The sequence below is a fragment of the Anabrus simplex genome, chromosome 2 (genome assembly GCF_040414725.1).
Source record: "Anabrus simplex isolate iqAnaSimp1 chromosome 2, ASM4041472v1, whole genome shotgun sequence".
Lineage (NCBI taxonomy): Eukaryota > Metazoa > Arthropoda > Insecta > Orthoptera > Tettigoniidae > Anabrus > Anabrus simplex.
In genome coordinates, this window is record NC_090266.1 from 652115144 (window position 1) to 652130244 (window position 15101).

Below are 15101 nucleotides of genomic sequence, written 5' to 3' on the forward strand. Positions count from 1 at the left end.
TATTATTATTATTATTATTATTATTATTATTATTATTATTATTATTATTATTATTATCGTGATCATCATCCCCCTTCTCATCAGGGAGTAGTCGTATCTACGCAACTGGTGGGGACTTATGTGAAAAAAACATTCCTAATTCTTCTTTATTTCGAGAAGAGACATTTTTGTTTTTGATGCTTCTGTCAGGAGTCCTTCATTTATAAATATTAAATTTGGCAGCACTGAACTGACCCGTATGTTTTGTTTTTTGACATAAGGAAACTATGTGTACAACAGTGGGTGCTTGTATTTTTATGGATTTATTCGTCTATAATCCTAATTTATGGTTGTTTTTGTGAAAGTGGTGAACAATGTAGATGTTTGAATTCTGATTTCGAAGAAATTTCCCAGATTCTCTGTGGGATATGGGAAAATATGTTGGAACGTTGTTTGGAGCGAGAGTGTAATATATGGACATTGAGGTTAATTGTTATTGCTGGGATAACAGGTGTGTTGCACGAGAATTTAAACTCTGTCCTATTTTTTAATTAATTGAATATTAGATATGATGGATAACTGGTAGCTATAGATAGGGTTTCTGCTCTTGACGTCTTTTACATTTCTTGATGCTTTGAAGTATTTTTTCGTGTTGATTTATTTATTATCTGTTACTTCATTTCTGTTAATTATTATCTATTCATGGTTCATGGTGTTGCTGTAGTCATGTCCTAGTTCGTGAACCATGGGCAGCGGCTGAGTGGCCAAGTAAGTGGTCCTGACTGTCGGGATACCAATTGCTATGGAATGGTGTGGTAGAAATTCTGTACGTGCAGTATAAGTTTTATAGAATCGTAAGGAATTTGAAATGTTACAATTTATATGTTGAATACCTCGTAGACGAGAGATATTTCAGTGCGACAGCCCGGGACCCATTCGCCATCCTCCTGAAGTACATTAACTTTTATAACCCAATATAATTTATCTCACACCATTATTCATTACACAAGCACGCTGTAGCATTTCCATTGCCTGAGATGCAATCTGATATGACGTCATTCCTAGCAGTGAAGTGAAATGCATTCTATTACCAACCCGCATGCAATAAAAACACAACTAAATGCAGTCTATAACGAAACAGTGTACAGTAGAGACCAATAGCTTTGTCACTAAGAGGCAGGATAAATTACTTCAGAGTTTGGAATGCGCTGCTCTCACCGTGCAGAATGCTAGAGACCTAAAGCTGCTTTGTGCCCCTAACCTGGGGGCTCTTTGGTTGATCCCAGTCCAGAGGTTTTGTCAATAACCTAACCTAACCAATCCTGATCAATGGTTGAGTCACTAGCCGGATCTAACCGATCCAGACCAATGGTTTGTTCACTAGCCGGACCTAACCAATCCAAACCAATAGCTTTGTCACTCTAGCCAGCATGATAAATCACTTCAGCTTTTTGAATGCGCTGCTATAACCGTACGGAATGCTAGAGGCCTAACAGCCGCTTAACGGCCCTAACCCTCTTTGCTCGGTCACAGTCCAAACCAATCTGCTAGCTTGTAACTTGAAAACTAGCGCCGCCGAACCTGACAACGTACAACTAGTTCTTAAGGTCAAGAGTTGGTAGCCCTGTGCACTGCATGATCACGGCCATTACGAGAAGTCGGCGAGAAAGATACAAGTGGCAGTGCAATTGCGTCTAGATGTCTGCACTGAAAAAATGTTGCAGTAACTGAACTTTTGACATAGGGGTAGTCACCTCAGTCATATTCGTAGTCATCTCCCTCCTTGTGCTCATGCGGCTAGGACTATACAATCCACCGGTGGTCTCTAACCCATTAGAGGAGAGATCCTCATTTGGAGTATGTGTAAGTAGGGTAGTATCCTGCTTCACAGAATATTCACCGAGCACGCTCAGAATGTTTTAAGCAAGCCTAGGACCTATGGGAGTAACAGAGTCTCACACTCATTTGACAGGTGAGGGACTCCTTGGAAACAACTTGGTGAACAAAATGGAATTCGATGGGGAGCTGTCGATATTAATGTGCCTTATGGAAGAAAGAAGTAGAACTGGCAGAGTCAGTAAAGACGATGCATCTGGATGTCTAGGAGTTAAATGATATTTGGGTAAGAGGAGATAACGAGGAAGAGGTGGGAGATTATAAAAAGTGTACTTAACGGGTGTTAAAAAAGGAAGAGCAGTGTGTGGGTTTGGGCTGTTCATCAGGAATGCTATTACACACAACGTAGTTTCTGTTAGACACATAAATGAGCTAATGATGTGGGTAGATTTGGCAGTTGGAGGAATTAGGACAAGAATTGTCCCAGTGTATTCACCATGTGAAGGTAAAGATGAGCGTGAAGTTGGCAAGTTTTATGAAGCATTGTATGACATTGTAGTCAGGGTCAGTAGCAAGGATAGGATAGTGCTAATGGGCGATTTCTGTGAGAGTTGGAAGTAGAAGTGAATGATACGAAAGGGTGAATGGAAAATGTGGGGAAGATGTGGAAGCTAATAGAAAAGGGAAGCGTTTGCTGACTTCTGTGCTAGTATGGATTTAGCAGTTACAAATACATCCTTCAAGCATAAGACTATTCACCACTACACATGGGAGGGTCTGGGCACCAGATCCATAACAGATTATATCTTAATTAACTTCAAATCCAGGAAATCTGTTATGGATGTTCAAGTTTTCAAGGGATTTTTTGATGATACAGACCACTATCTGATCTGTAGTGAACTAAGTATCTCTAGGCCTAGGATAGACAAAGTGAAATCTGTCTGCAGACGAATAAGGGTAGAAAATCTCCAGAACGTGGAAATTGACAAAAGAACATGGATATGATTAGCGAAAAGTTCCAAACAGTGGACAGTACACAGGTTGAGGATATAGAAAGAGAATGGGTGGCATACAGGGATGCTGTAGTAGAAACAGCAAGGACAAGCCTCGGAACAACTATGTGTAAAGATGGGAGAAGGCGAATATCTTGGAGGAATAATAAACTGAGAGCTGCTTGTAAACTTAAAAAGGAGGCGTATCAGAAATGGTTCCAGACAAGGACTGATGCAGTCAGGGAATTGTACATAGATGAAAGAAACAGAGCGAAACAAATAGTTGTTCAGTCCAAAAAGAAGTCGTGGGAAGATATTGGTAATAACCTTGAAAGTCTATATCAAGCAGCAGGGAAACCTTTCTGGACAGTAATAAAGAATCTTAGGAAGGGAGGGGAAAAGGAAATCAATAGTGTTTTGGGTAATTCAGGTGAACTCATAATTGATCCCGGTGAATCAGTGAGCAGGTGGAAGGAATATGTTGAAAATCTTCCTGGTGACATCGCGAATAAACAAGCTCATGGGGAGGAAGACAATGATATTGGTGAAATTACGCTTGATGAAGTGGAAAGGAAGTTAACCCTCAGCAGGTATGGTGGATTTTAGTAACAACTGGTGTGGTGCGGGTCTAAACGGCCCAGACAGTTATTTTCCTTTTCTAACAAATCTTAAGCAATAGATAAACTCCTATTTCATCTTACACATCTTTATTACCTATTAAATACATAAAACACTGTTCCACAAAAGATTATACCTTGTGACTGTTGAGTTTTCAAAAAAATGTAGCACTATGTCAATTTTAGTCAATTTCACTTTTCTTCAAAATGGAACGGCATTTTGAACAAATTTAAGATATTTTACACTCATATTAATGAAATGATACCGTGTTAAAACTTTAAGGGAATATTGATTCACATGCTACATTACTCGTTCCTCAACAATGCTTATTTAGGATCGCAGTTGAGACAGTATCGCACGCTGGAAATTCCACACACATAGGTCGCTGGCATGCTTTACAATACTCCTTTGTCTTCCTGTCCATTTTGGAGGGACAAATATAGCACCTTTTGCTTTTCCCTGTTGGAATAGGGTCGTCGTAGCCCGTAGGAGGAAGCTGAACTCTATAAATTCGACTCATCATCTGTCAAATTTCCACAGGTAAACATTTATTGTAAATTCACTGCAAAATGTTTGGCATAACGAGTTGTATGCCTAAGTTTTACAGAAACAAACCACGTGACTCAGCATTTTCTATGTTAACTGAATAGGAGAGGATATAACTGTTCACCCCAGCAATATCAAGCATGGTATAAAACAAAGCCAAACAAAGCCATTGGCCACCGCTGAGTACGCCTAGCCTTTGAATAATTGGCACACTTTTGATCCAGACTGTCAACTGCTCCTTTTGTGCAATTGTAGAATTCTATGATCTCTTCTTTTCATATGCCCTTTTTTTTTTTCCCAGACATATGGTGCATTCTTGAGAGTAAAAGAACTGATTTATTCAGTTTTGGGACATGGGGTAGCAAAATCATATTTTTAGTGTACCTGTATAATGATGAGCCAACTGGGCAAGATTTGTTAGCCTGAAATTCTGCTGGTAGTTCTCGTTTATTTTTCCTCCAAGTACTATTTAAGTCAGACCTTTGGTTTTTAAAATATGAACAAGCTCAACTGACGTAAACCAGTTATCGGCTGTTCTGTTGCGATTACTACCAACCAGATGTTCGCTCAGTCTCGGTACAGCGTGTGTTGGTTTAGAATAACTTCACATCTCAGCTGGAAGTCCTTTCCCATCAGAATCTTTTCCAACATAAAAATAGCCATTGTACAAGTAACCTGACCGGGCGAGTTGGCCGTGCGGTTAGGGGCGCGCGGGTGTGAGCTTGCATCCGGGAGACAGTGGGTTCGAATCCCACTGTCAGCAGTCCTGAAAATGGTTTTCCATGGTTTCCCATTTTCACATCTGGCAAATGCTGGGGCTGTACCTTAATTAAGGCCACGGCCGCTTCCTTCCAACTTCTAGGCCTTTCCTGTCCCATCGTCGCCATAAGACCTATCTGTGTCGGTGCGACTTAAAGCCACTAGCTTGGATACAAGTAACCTGTTTTCACATCAGCCAGAATCATTACTTTTAGCCCATACTTTTTTGGTTTACTTTCCATGTATACAGAAAACGTACCGTTTCCCCAGAAACCCACTAGCATTTCGTCAAAGCATGCATAGTTTCCCACTGTAAAGCAGGCTTGACAGTTTCTTATTAACAGACTGAAAATGTATGATGAAATAGCAGCCAAAGGATCAGTTTTCTTACGTTCCTCTCTGTCAAGAGGATTATCGAAACACATTGTGTTCAGTAGAAAGAGAAATCTCTTAAGTGTCATTGTAGCTCGAAAAATATCACGACCAGTTCCATCACGCGCAAACAGTGAGCTCAAGTCTTCATGTCCAGACTTGAAAGCTCCCCAGAGGTAACATAGGCCTAAACATCCTTTCAGCTCAGTAATGTCAGTTTCTTTCACCCGATGTTTCTGTTGCTTAGATCACCAATTATGAACTGATCGAATTTTCTCATTCGTGCGCAGAAGTATTTCATCTAATATGTCTTGACTAAACAGACACGACCAGAACGTTTCTTCACTAGACCCTGTATCAAGTTTTCTCGCATCACCAGTAACACACAGAAATTTTCTGACAAGGTTGTGGGCAGGGGTTCTTACACTCGTACGCTTTGGAAGACATGCAGCCTACTTGAATGGATTAGTTCCTTTTTTTTTTTTTCTAGTGGCTTTACGTTGCACTGACACAGATAGGTCTTATGGCGACGATGGGATAGGAAAGGTTTAGCATTTGGAAGGAAGCGGCCGTGGCCTTAATTAAGGTACAGCCCCAGCATTTGACTGGTGTGAAAATGGGAAACCACGGAAAACCATCTTCAGGGCTGCTGACAGTGGGATTCGAACCCACTATGTCCCGGATGCAAGCTCACAGCCGTGCGACCCTGACCACATGACCAACTCGCCCGTTGATTAGTTCCCTTGCCATAGAAGAAGTGAGCATCATTACCACCACTAACTTCAACACTTTCTTCATCTTCTGACTGTTCAGTGATCGCTATGTTCTATAATGTCTTCAAAGTGTAAAATATCACTGTTAATTTCAAGACCTACATCTTCTTCATCCAAAGCAACAAGAATCTGCTCATTGTCCAGAGGTGTATTTCGCCTTAAACTACTCGCCATAGATGCTACACACTATTTACACATGTATGAATATCTACCAACACTGAACAATTGAAGTAGGCCTACTAAAAGAAATAACCGTGGGAGGAGACAGTGACAAAGTGAATGTATGTCACACTTGTGGTATGGAACGGGTCAGACAAACCCAGATGCACCAGAAACAATGAATCGCTTTGTTTAAGGCTCGAACATGCACTGACCTCCAACAACAGTGGAGAGATAGGCAACTATTGGCAGGAGGAGCCCTCTGGCAATAAAGCTACGAAGGTGACAGCACATGTTATGGGCGCTGCTGCGTTCTGTCCCGTACCATACCAGTTGTAGGTTAAACAAACTCCAGTGTCATAAAGCAGCAGGAATAGGTTAAATTAGACCTGAAATGGTGAAATATAGTGGGAAGGCAGGGATGAAATGGCTTCATTGAGTAATGATATTAGGATGGTGTGTTAGTGCCGGCCCAGTGGTGTAGGGGTAGCGTGCCTGCCTCTTACCCGGAGGCCCCGGGTTTGAGTCCCGGCCAGGTCAGTGATTTTTACCTGGACCTGAGGGTTGGTTCGAGGTCCACTCAGCCTAGGGGGTTAGAATTGAGGAGCTATCTGACAGTGAGATAGTGGCTCCAGCCTAGAAAGCCAAGAATAACGGCCGAGAGTATTCGTCGTGCTGACCACACCACACCTCGTAATCTGCAGGCCTTCCGGATGAGCAGCGGTAGCTTGGTAGGCCAAGGCCCTTCAGGGGTTTTAGTGCCATGGAGTTTAGTTTGGTTTGGTTTTTTATGGTATGTTAGTAAGGTACTTTCTGATTGGACAAAAGTAGTAATTGCACCTATCTATAAGCATTGGAACAGGAAGGTTTGCAACAACTGTTGAGGTATCTCATTGATCAGTATACCAGGCAAAGTGTTCACTGGCATCTTGGAAAGGAGGGTGCGATCAGTGGTTGAGAGTATGTTGGATGAAAACCAGTGTGGTTTCAGACAACAGAGGGACTGTCAGGATCAGATTTTCAGTATGCGCCAGGTAATTGAAAAATGCCGCGAGAAGAATAGACAGTTATACTTACGTTTCGTAGATCTGGAGAAACCATATGACAGAGTACCGAGGGAAAATATGTTTGCCATACTAGGGGACCATGGGATTAAGTGTAGATTATTAAAATCGATCAAAGGCATTTATGTTGAGAATTGGGCTGCAGTGAGAATTGATTGCATTTGAGTTCTTGGTTCAAGGTACTTATAGGTGTTAGACAAGCAGTGTTCTCTCTAGGACCTCTGGTTTTTTTTTGTTTTACGTCGCACCGACACAGATATGTCTTATGGCGACCATGGGATAGGAAAGGTCTAGGAAGTGGAAGGAAGCAGCCATGGCCTTAATTAAGGTACAGCCCCGGCATTTGCCTGGTGTGAAAATGGGAAACCACGGAAAACCATCTTCAGGGCTGCCGACAGTGGGACTCGAACCCACTATCTCCCGATTACTGGATACTGATTGAAATAATAACATTAAGTTATTTATTAGACCACCTAATCAATACAAAATCGTCTTGGATGATTTACATAAATTTGTTAACTAATAGTGGTACATTCCCTGAAGGCATCATCAGCTATAGTCTTAACTTTAAATTAAAAATAAGCGTCTAAATAACATGTAGTAATGAAATGAATTTTAAAATCTTGAAGAGATTTGAAGTAAAGTAACATTAAAAATAACAATGATGGTTTGAAAATACAAGAGATGAGATGAGATGAGATATAATAGTGGAAGTATTAACAAAATTAACATTAGAAAAAAAGGTTTCAGTTTTATTTTATTTTTCAGACAATACCTATACCTTAATTAACAAAGATCCAACAAACAAAATACAGCGTAACTTAAAGAACCTTCTTAAAAATTCTAACTTCATTTTAAATGATCAAGATTATCAGAAATTAACTGTAATGAACCCAAAATTACCTACAGTCAGATTGCTGCCCAAAATTCATAAAAAGGATGTCCCCATTCGGCCTATAATTAATAGTATCAATAGTCCTACCTATAAAACCTCTCAATTCCTACACAAATTCCTGAAAAAACACTTCACATTCCTGCCTCAACCCGGTGGTATTTGAAGGTGCTCAAATACGTCAGCCTCCTGCCCGTAGATTTACTGGCACGTAAAAAAATCTCCTGTGGGACTAAATTCCGGCACCTTGGCATTTTCAAAAACCATAAAAGTACAGTAGTTAGCCTAGTGGGACGTAAAGTCAATAACATTATTATAATAGATCATCATACAGTATATTTTGCTTTTTTTGCTCTTCACCTCCTTGTCTTCTGTGACATACTTCTCTGAAATTTAATTTCTACTACCTGTATTCAACTTTTATCCTTCTTACCAGAGTGTTACATTAGAATGACCGCTGGCTTCTCATCAAGGTGTCCATAGTTTAAGTCTCAGCCTGTGCATGTGGGATTTTTGAAATAAAATTTCATGTCTCCATGGTTCAGATTCCACATAAAACCAGAGATCTCATGGCTTTGATCACAGTAGCAACAGTCGGATAAAATTACTAGACAGGTAGTTGGCTTTTATCCGTCTTTGACATGGGTCAGGTGTGTCAGGTGCAGTCGTGATTAGTATATAATGTCTTGTACATTATCTCTTTTGCCTTTTTATAGTAGATTTCATTGCCTGTTACAAAGAACTGTCTGAAGTTGTAGTCTCCTGCTAATTACTATATCCATTGTTAAGTTCTCCACCACTTCTAAGGTATTTGAAATTTCCCATTATATTGAGTGCATTTTACAGCTTCTTTTCTATCTCTGTTTCTTCTCGTCATTGTCGTTACCTTTTTCTCTGCATTGATTCCGATTCCTCATTCTTACCTCTACTCCATTAAGCTGTTCTTCACCCCCGTCCCCTTTTCACTCCACAAATTGCATTATTACAACCAAATATCATTGTATCCATTCTTGTACTTGCATGTGCTGAATTTACTTTCTACCATAATTAGAAACTGAACAGTAACATTGATACTTTCCTTTGTAGTCTTAATCTGGACCGAGTGGGTTGGCATGCAGTTAGGGCTGCATAGCTGTGAGCTTGCATTTGGGAGATGGTGGGTGCAAATCCCACCATCGGTCCTGAAGATGGCTTTCCATGGTTTCTGATTTTCATACCAGGCAAGTGCAAATTAAGGCCACGGCTGCTACCTTCACAATCCTACCACCCCTTTCCCATCCTTGAATCACCGTAAACCTTCATTGTGTTAGTGCGGCGTTAAACCGCTATCAAAAAAAGTCTTAATCTGGATTTGGGTGCGGTGGACAAGACATGAAAGATGATATAAGTATTTTGATATTTGCTTTACTCTTTCCGATAATGGTTTATTGATATTTTTGTCTCTAGATTCAGGTGTTTCAGTCAGTATTTTGTATGCCCCATCCCGTTGTTGGCAAAAACCTTCCAGAATTAGTATGACCAAACTGTCAGCAAAAATACTACAGATATGGATCCATCAGAATAGCTGCCATTAAGTATTACTAAGGTAATTAGTCAAAGCAGGAATTACATCAAATACAAAGCACTTCATTATGCAGAGTAACCAGTAGTAGACAGGCCAATATCTTTCTTCTTGGTTGCCTTTCCCAATTGTCTGGGGTCAGCACTTTGTAAGGACTTAGCCCATTTTTGTGGTCGAATGCCTTTCCTGATGCCAACCGTATGTAGAGGGATATATTTAATATTGTGTATTTCTGTGATAGTTTATAGTGTGATATGCTTTGTGTACATGAAGATTTTCATTAAGACAAACACAATAACCCAGCCCCCAAGTCAAAAGATTTAACCATACACAGTTAAAATCTGAGGGCTGGCTGGGACTCGAACCTGGGGCCCTCTGAACCAAAGGCCAGTACACTGACCATTCAGCCAAGGATCCAGCCTTGAAACAGACATTGTTATCATAGAGTTGGAACTGGAAATGAAAAGATTGTGAGAATAGATTTGAAGATTGTTTTTTGACATAGGAGTTTTAGTGGGTATATAGTCTCCTCAAGAGTGTAAGGAGAGAGAAACAAACGCCAGATGACTGACAAATGGAAGATAAGAAGGTTCATAATAATTACAGACGTATTGCAAATGATATAGCATGTTGTCATGATAGTTGAAAAATTGTAAATTCAAATACAATCAGAACTGTGTTTCATAATTAGAAAATTGAAACTGAAACACATTTTTATTATGAGACAAAAGTATAGTCAAGTGTTGTGAATTTGGGAAAGTATTATGAAATCCTTCACTGGTTTAGGAAAATCAGAATTTGAGAAGTCTAGCAAAAAAGCAAAACAAACTACCAAAAAAGAAAAAAGCAGAAGAAATGGGAAAGAAGGATAGTTTAATATGAAACAGGACTAAGCGGGAAAGTGCACTGTCACCTTTACTGTGTACAATAACGATAGATGATATGAGGTAGCTAAAGGAGCATATAAAGATACAAGAATGAACAACAATATTATATTGCTCATTCTAATGCAGTTTTGGGGAAAGTGGTCAAGGAAATACATCAAGTAAGTTGGAAGATTGTAGAATAAGTAATGAGAATTATTGTGGATGTAAGTAAGACAATGACAAGAGTAAATAAGGAAGGAAATGGTTCTTTATAAATCAGATGCAAGGGCACCAGTGTATAGAAGTAATGAAGAATTTAAAATAAGTAAATTCAAGGAATCGGCAGCAGCGCACGTCTCAGGAATGATATTTCTGAGAAGTATATTGCATAATTATAGAAATTTTAGCCATCCATCCTCATGGGATGTATTTATGATGTACAGCTTTCTTTTTGTGAATGAGTTCTTTTGCTCTGGAACTACCTTTACATTTAGTTGCCAGATTTTTCCCTTTTTAACTCCTGATATTCCTGTTATAATTCTCTGTATCTAAGTTTTCCTTTAATTATGCTGAAAGATAGTGGTTTATAGTTTGGGTTCAAAGATTCTGACCAAAGCATGCCTAGAAGGTTTTTAACTAGCCACTGACCTAGGGTATTGACAGACAGACCAGGGACTTGGTGAACTGACTAAAGCAACGAACTGGAGCTCAGTATGTTACCATCGGTATCGGTGGAGCTTTTGAATAAAACAAAGTATCATGTAATGAACTTCACTGTTAATCAAATTGAGAAGAGTCCACATTTCAATACACCTACTTATATTGTGCTGTCTCTCAGAGGAAATACACTTTTCTATTTGAATTATAAGAACATATCTCATCCCCTTCAGTTTAAAGAAGATATAAAGTATACAAAATACATACAAAACAACACTAAACTCCCTTCATTGTTGAGCCAGTGGGACATGTGGGCAGGCAGCGAAGCAAGTACCTTCCCCTCCGCGTGTGTTTCATTTATGCTACATGTCCTCGTACTTCCGTTTTCACCACCTCCACTCAGTCTTCAGATGTGTACATGTGTTAACGCGTCTGATGGATGTGACCAATGAGAGAGAATGTTTAAGCAGGTACTGGATGGTTCTGAGGGCTGTACTGATTTCTTGCCTGAAATGAATATTTCTGGCCACGAGATACTAAAGATTTCAAGTGTACTGGTGTAATAATAGAAAATGCTTTCTTATTATGTATCCATAATGTAAAGTATCTTTCCTAATGTTGTATTGAAAAGTGGACCAAGTACATTCTTCTTTTAGAAACATACGATTTCTAAGTCAATACAGAACCATCATGAGATTTATTATGTGTGATGTATAAATTCTCGCTACAAAGATTCAACTCGCTTCATACCAAACCCTGTAGAGAAACAGGACAATCGTTGGACATACAGTGGATGCATATTTTGGCTAAAATCCCAAAGGCCTAGGCATGAATTAGGAGTCCTTTTTGCTGATACATATTATATATATATATATATATAATTCACTGGGGTCATCAAGGACCACGTTAAGTCTTGTTGCATTTGACACTGAACTTGGCCTTCTTTAGAGCCCAAATTTCCCTCATTCTTTGTGAGTGGGCCTGCTTACGCTCGTCTGTCCAAGGGGCACCGTGTCTTCTCTTCGGTTGCTCGTCTCGGTTTAGCCCGTTCGTCAATATTTTATTGCGGAAGAGATCTCTGTTAAGGGCGTCTTCAGCTGAGATATGTAGCATTTGCAGGTCTTCTTTGGTATTTCTAAACCAGGCAATTGTGGTTTTGGGGTTTGAATCAAAAAAGTGAAAGATTTCTTTAGATAACTTTCTTCCGTCCATTCTTTTCAGATGACCGTAAAATCATGCCTGTCTTTTTCTGATTGTGTCGGTAATTTTCTGTATTTTGCTGTAGACTTCCTTGTTGGATCTCTGTTGATGGATTCCATTTCTGTACTTCGATCCCAAGATTCCTCTCACAATTTTGCGTTCTCTTTTCTCCAGTTCTTCAAGGAGTCCTTTGTTGGCATTTAGAGACAGGGTTTCGGCTGCATATAGAACTACTGGCTTCAGAACTGTTTCATAGTGACGTATCTTAGTGTTTTGGGAAAGGCATTTTTTGTTGTAGATTGTGCGGGATGTTTGGTAGGCTATTTCCAGTTTGCGTACTCGCTCCTGAAGTGCTTCTTTGTCCAGTCCATTTTTCATGATGATCTCACCCAGGTATTTGAATTTGTCTACTCGGGTGATGTCCCCGTATTTTGTATGGAGTTTTGGTGGAGCCTCTTTGATGTTAGTCATTACTTCTGTTTTCTCAAACGATATCTGCAAACCAGTTTGTTCGGCAATTTCCTTTAAAATTTCAACTTGAGCTCTAGCGGTTTCTATGTCGTTTGAGAGAACAGCAATATCATCGGCAAATGCTAAGCAGTCTGTTGCGATCCCCTTGGATTTGATTCCTATTCTCAATGGACTGTAGTTGGTTTCCTGTAATCTCACCCTCCAGGTTCTGATGATCTTTTCAAGAACACATTTGAAGAGTATCGGGGATAGTCCATCACCTTGTCGGACTCCTGTTTTGATGTCAAAGGAATGCGAGAGACATCCGTGGAACTTCACCTTGGATTTTGTATCGGTCAGGGTGGCTCTAATTAATGCCAGCAGTTTGAAATCAACTCCAAATTCATTTAAGATGTTTAGCAGGACTTCCCGGTCAATGGAGTCGTACGCTTTCTTAAAGTCCACTAAGACAGACACATACTGCTTGGACCTTAGTGTACAATATCTGATGATCGTTTTGAGATTTTGGATCTGTTCAGCTGTTGAGCGACCTTTTCTGAGGCCTCCTTGGTATTCACCTATTTGATGTTTGACTTGTGCTTCCAAACGCTCCAGGATGGCAAGTGATAGAATTTTGTAAGTCACGCGTAGCAAAGATATTCCTCTGTAGTTGTTGATGTTCTTCATGCTGCCTTTTTTGTGTAATGGATGGATCAAAGCTATTTTCCAAACTTCGGGTAGGGTATCCTTGTTCCAGATTTCTTCTGTTTGCTTTTGCAAGCTATCAAGTGATTCTTCTGGGGCATATTTCCATAGTTCTGCTACTACTGAGTCTTTCCCCCAGCGCTTTGTTAGTCTTGAGACGGGCAATGTGGCGCTTGATTTCATCTCTGTCGGGTGGTCTGGAATCTGGGTACCTGAGTAAGGGTTCCTTAGTCTCAATGGCGCTTTGCGGTTTAGAGCAATTAAGTAAATTCTTGAAGTAATCTGCCAGAATGCTGCAATTTTCTTCATTTGACGTCGCCAGTGTGCCGTCCGATCAAAGCATAGAGATGGTGGTTTATATGATATAGATGTTGATTCCCATAGGGAATCTGAAATATTTGTCCTGAATGAGTAAATTTATAATACCAAGAATGAGTTAGCTGGAAAATTTATAATGTCCAATAACGGACCATTTATGTTGGTATTATGGTGGTTTATAGCCAGTGAGTTTGAGTTTGAAGGCTCTGTAGTACTCTCTGCTTTCATTCTTCCTAAAGGTTTGTTCTATCTTTTCAATGAGAGATTTTTCGTATTTACGTTTCTCAGTTCTGAACACCCTAGCTGCTTGGGCACGTTGGGTTTTGTAGGTTTCCCAATCATTTTCTGATTTCGTAGAGTTGTACTGTTTCCACGCATTGAGTCTTTCTTGGAGGACTGATTCGCAGGTACTATTCCACCAGGCATGCTTTTTGCTTCTCTTGATTTCTGCAACGTCTTTGGCGGCCTCAACAAGGAGACTTTTGGCGTTTTTAAAGTCACGGTCATTTGGTCTAGCCTTCTCCTGGAACTCCTCGACCCTTTGCCGAAGTTTATCATTGTCGAAGCGTGTGATCTGTTTGGATGTCTTCCTTGTGTTTGCGGGAATTGGTTTGAATTTGGTAACAGACATATAATGATCTGAGGCCACATTGATGCCTTTCTTTACCTTGACATTCATAATCTCAGGCCTGTTTCTCCTGGAGATCGCAACATGATCAATTTGGAACTCTCCGAGAGCTTGGACGGGAGAACGCCAAGTCATTTGCTTTCTGGGTAGATGGCGAAAGTGGGTCGACATGACCTGCAGGTTGTGATTTTCGCAAGTGGTCACCAGTCTTTTGCCGTTGGGATTGGTTCTTTTGTGAGCAGGGTAATTTCCTATAACTTTCTTGTACTTCTGCTCACGACCTAGTTGGGCATTGAAGTCACCCAAAAGAAGCTTGACATGGTGTTTGGGGATTTTGTTCAATTTTTCGTCCAGTAGGTCCCAGAAATTATCAACTTCGTCTGGATCAGACTTGTTCTTATCGTTTGTAGGAGCATGTGCGTTAACTAGGGCGTAGGTTTTGTTCACGCATTTAATTGTGAGTATAGACAATCTGTCATTCACAGGTTCGAAATTTGCAACCGATTTAAGGATCTTGGTTCTAACAGCAAACGCGGTTCCAAGCATCACAGCTCCATTGAGGATTCCTCTTTGCGCTTTGCTCTTGAAAAATCGGTAGCCTTCAGATTCAAAAATCTCTTCATCTGGGTACCTTGTTTCCTGTAGGGCCACTATGAATATCTGATTTTCGTGAAGAGCTTTGGTGAGGGTTTTCAGCTTGCCAGTTTGTGTAAGTGAATTTATGTT

General features: G+C 40.1%; 1 protein-coding gene across 3 annotated transcripts in view; it reads left to right on the top strand.

Moving 5' to 3' along the window:
- The first annotated feature begins 265 nt into the window (after positions 1-265).
- Positions 266-15101, top strand: part of LOC136864316 (post-GPI attachment to proteins factor 6) — a 226121-nt gene continuing 211285 nt past the window's right edge. For all 3 annotated transcript variants that reach the window (XM_067141134.2, XM_067141135.2, XM_067141136.2), the window contains exon 1: positions 266-490. In XM_067141134.2, coding sequence (XP_066997235.1) covers positions 418-490 — 73 coding nt within the window. In that variant the 5' untranslated portion in view covers positions 266-417. The remainder of the gene's footprint in view (positions 491-15101) is intronic.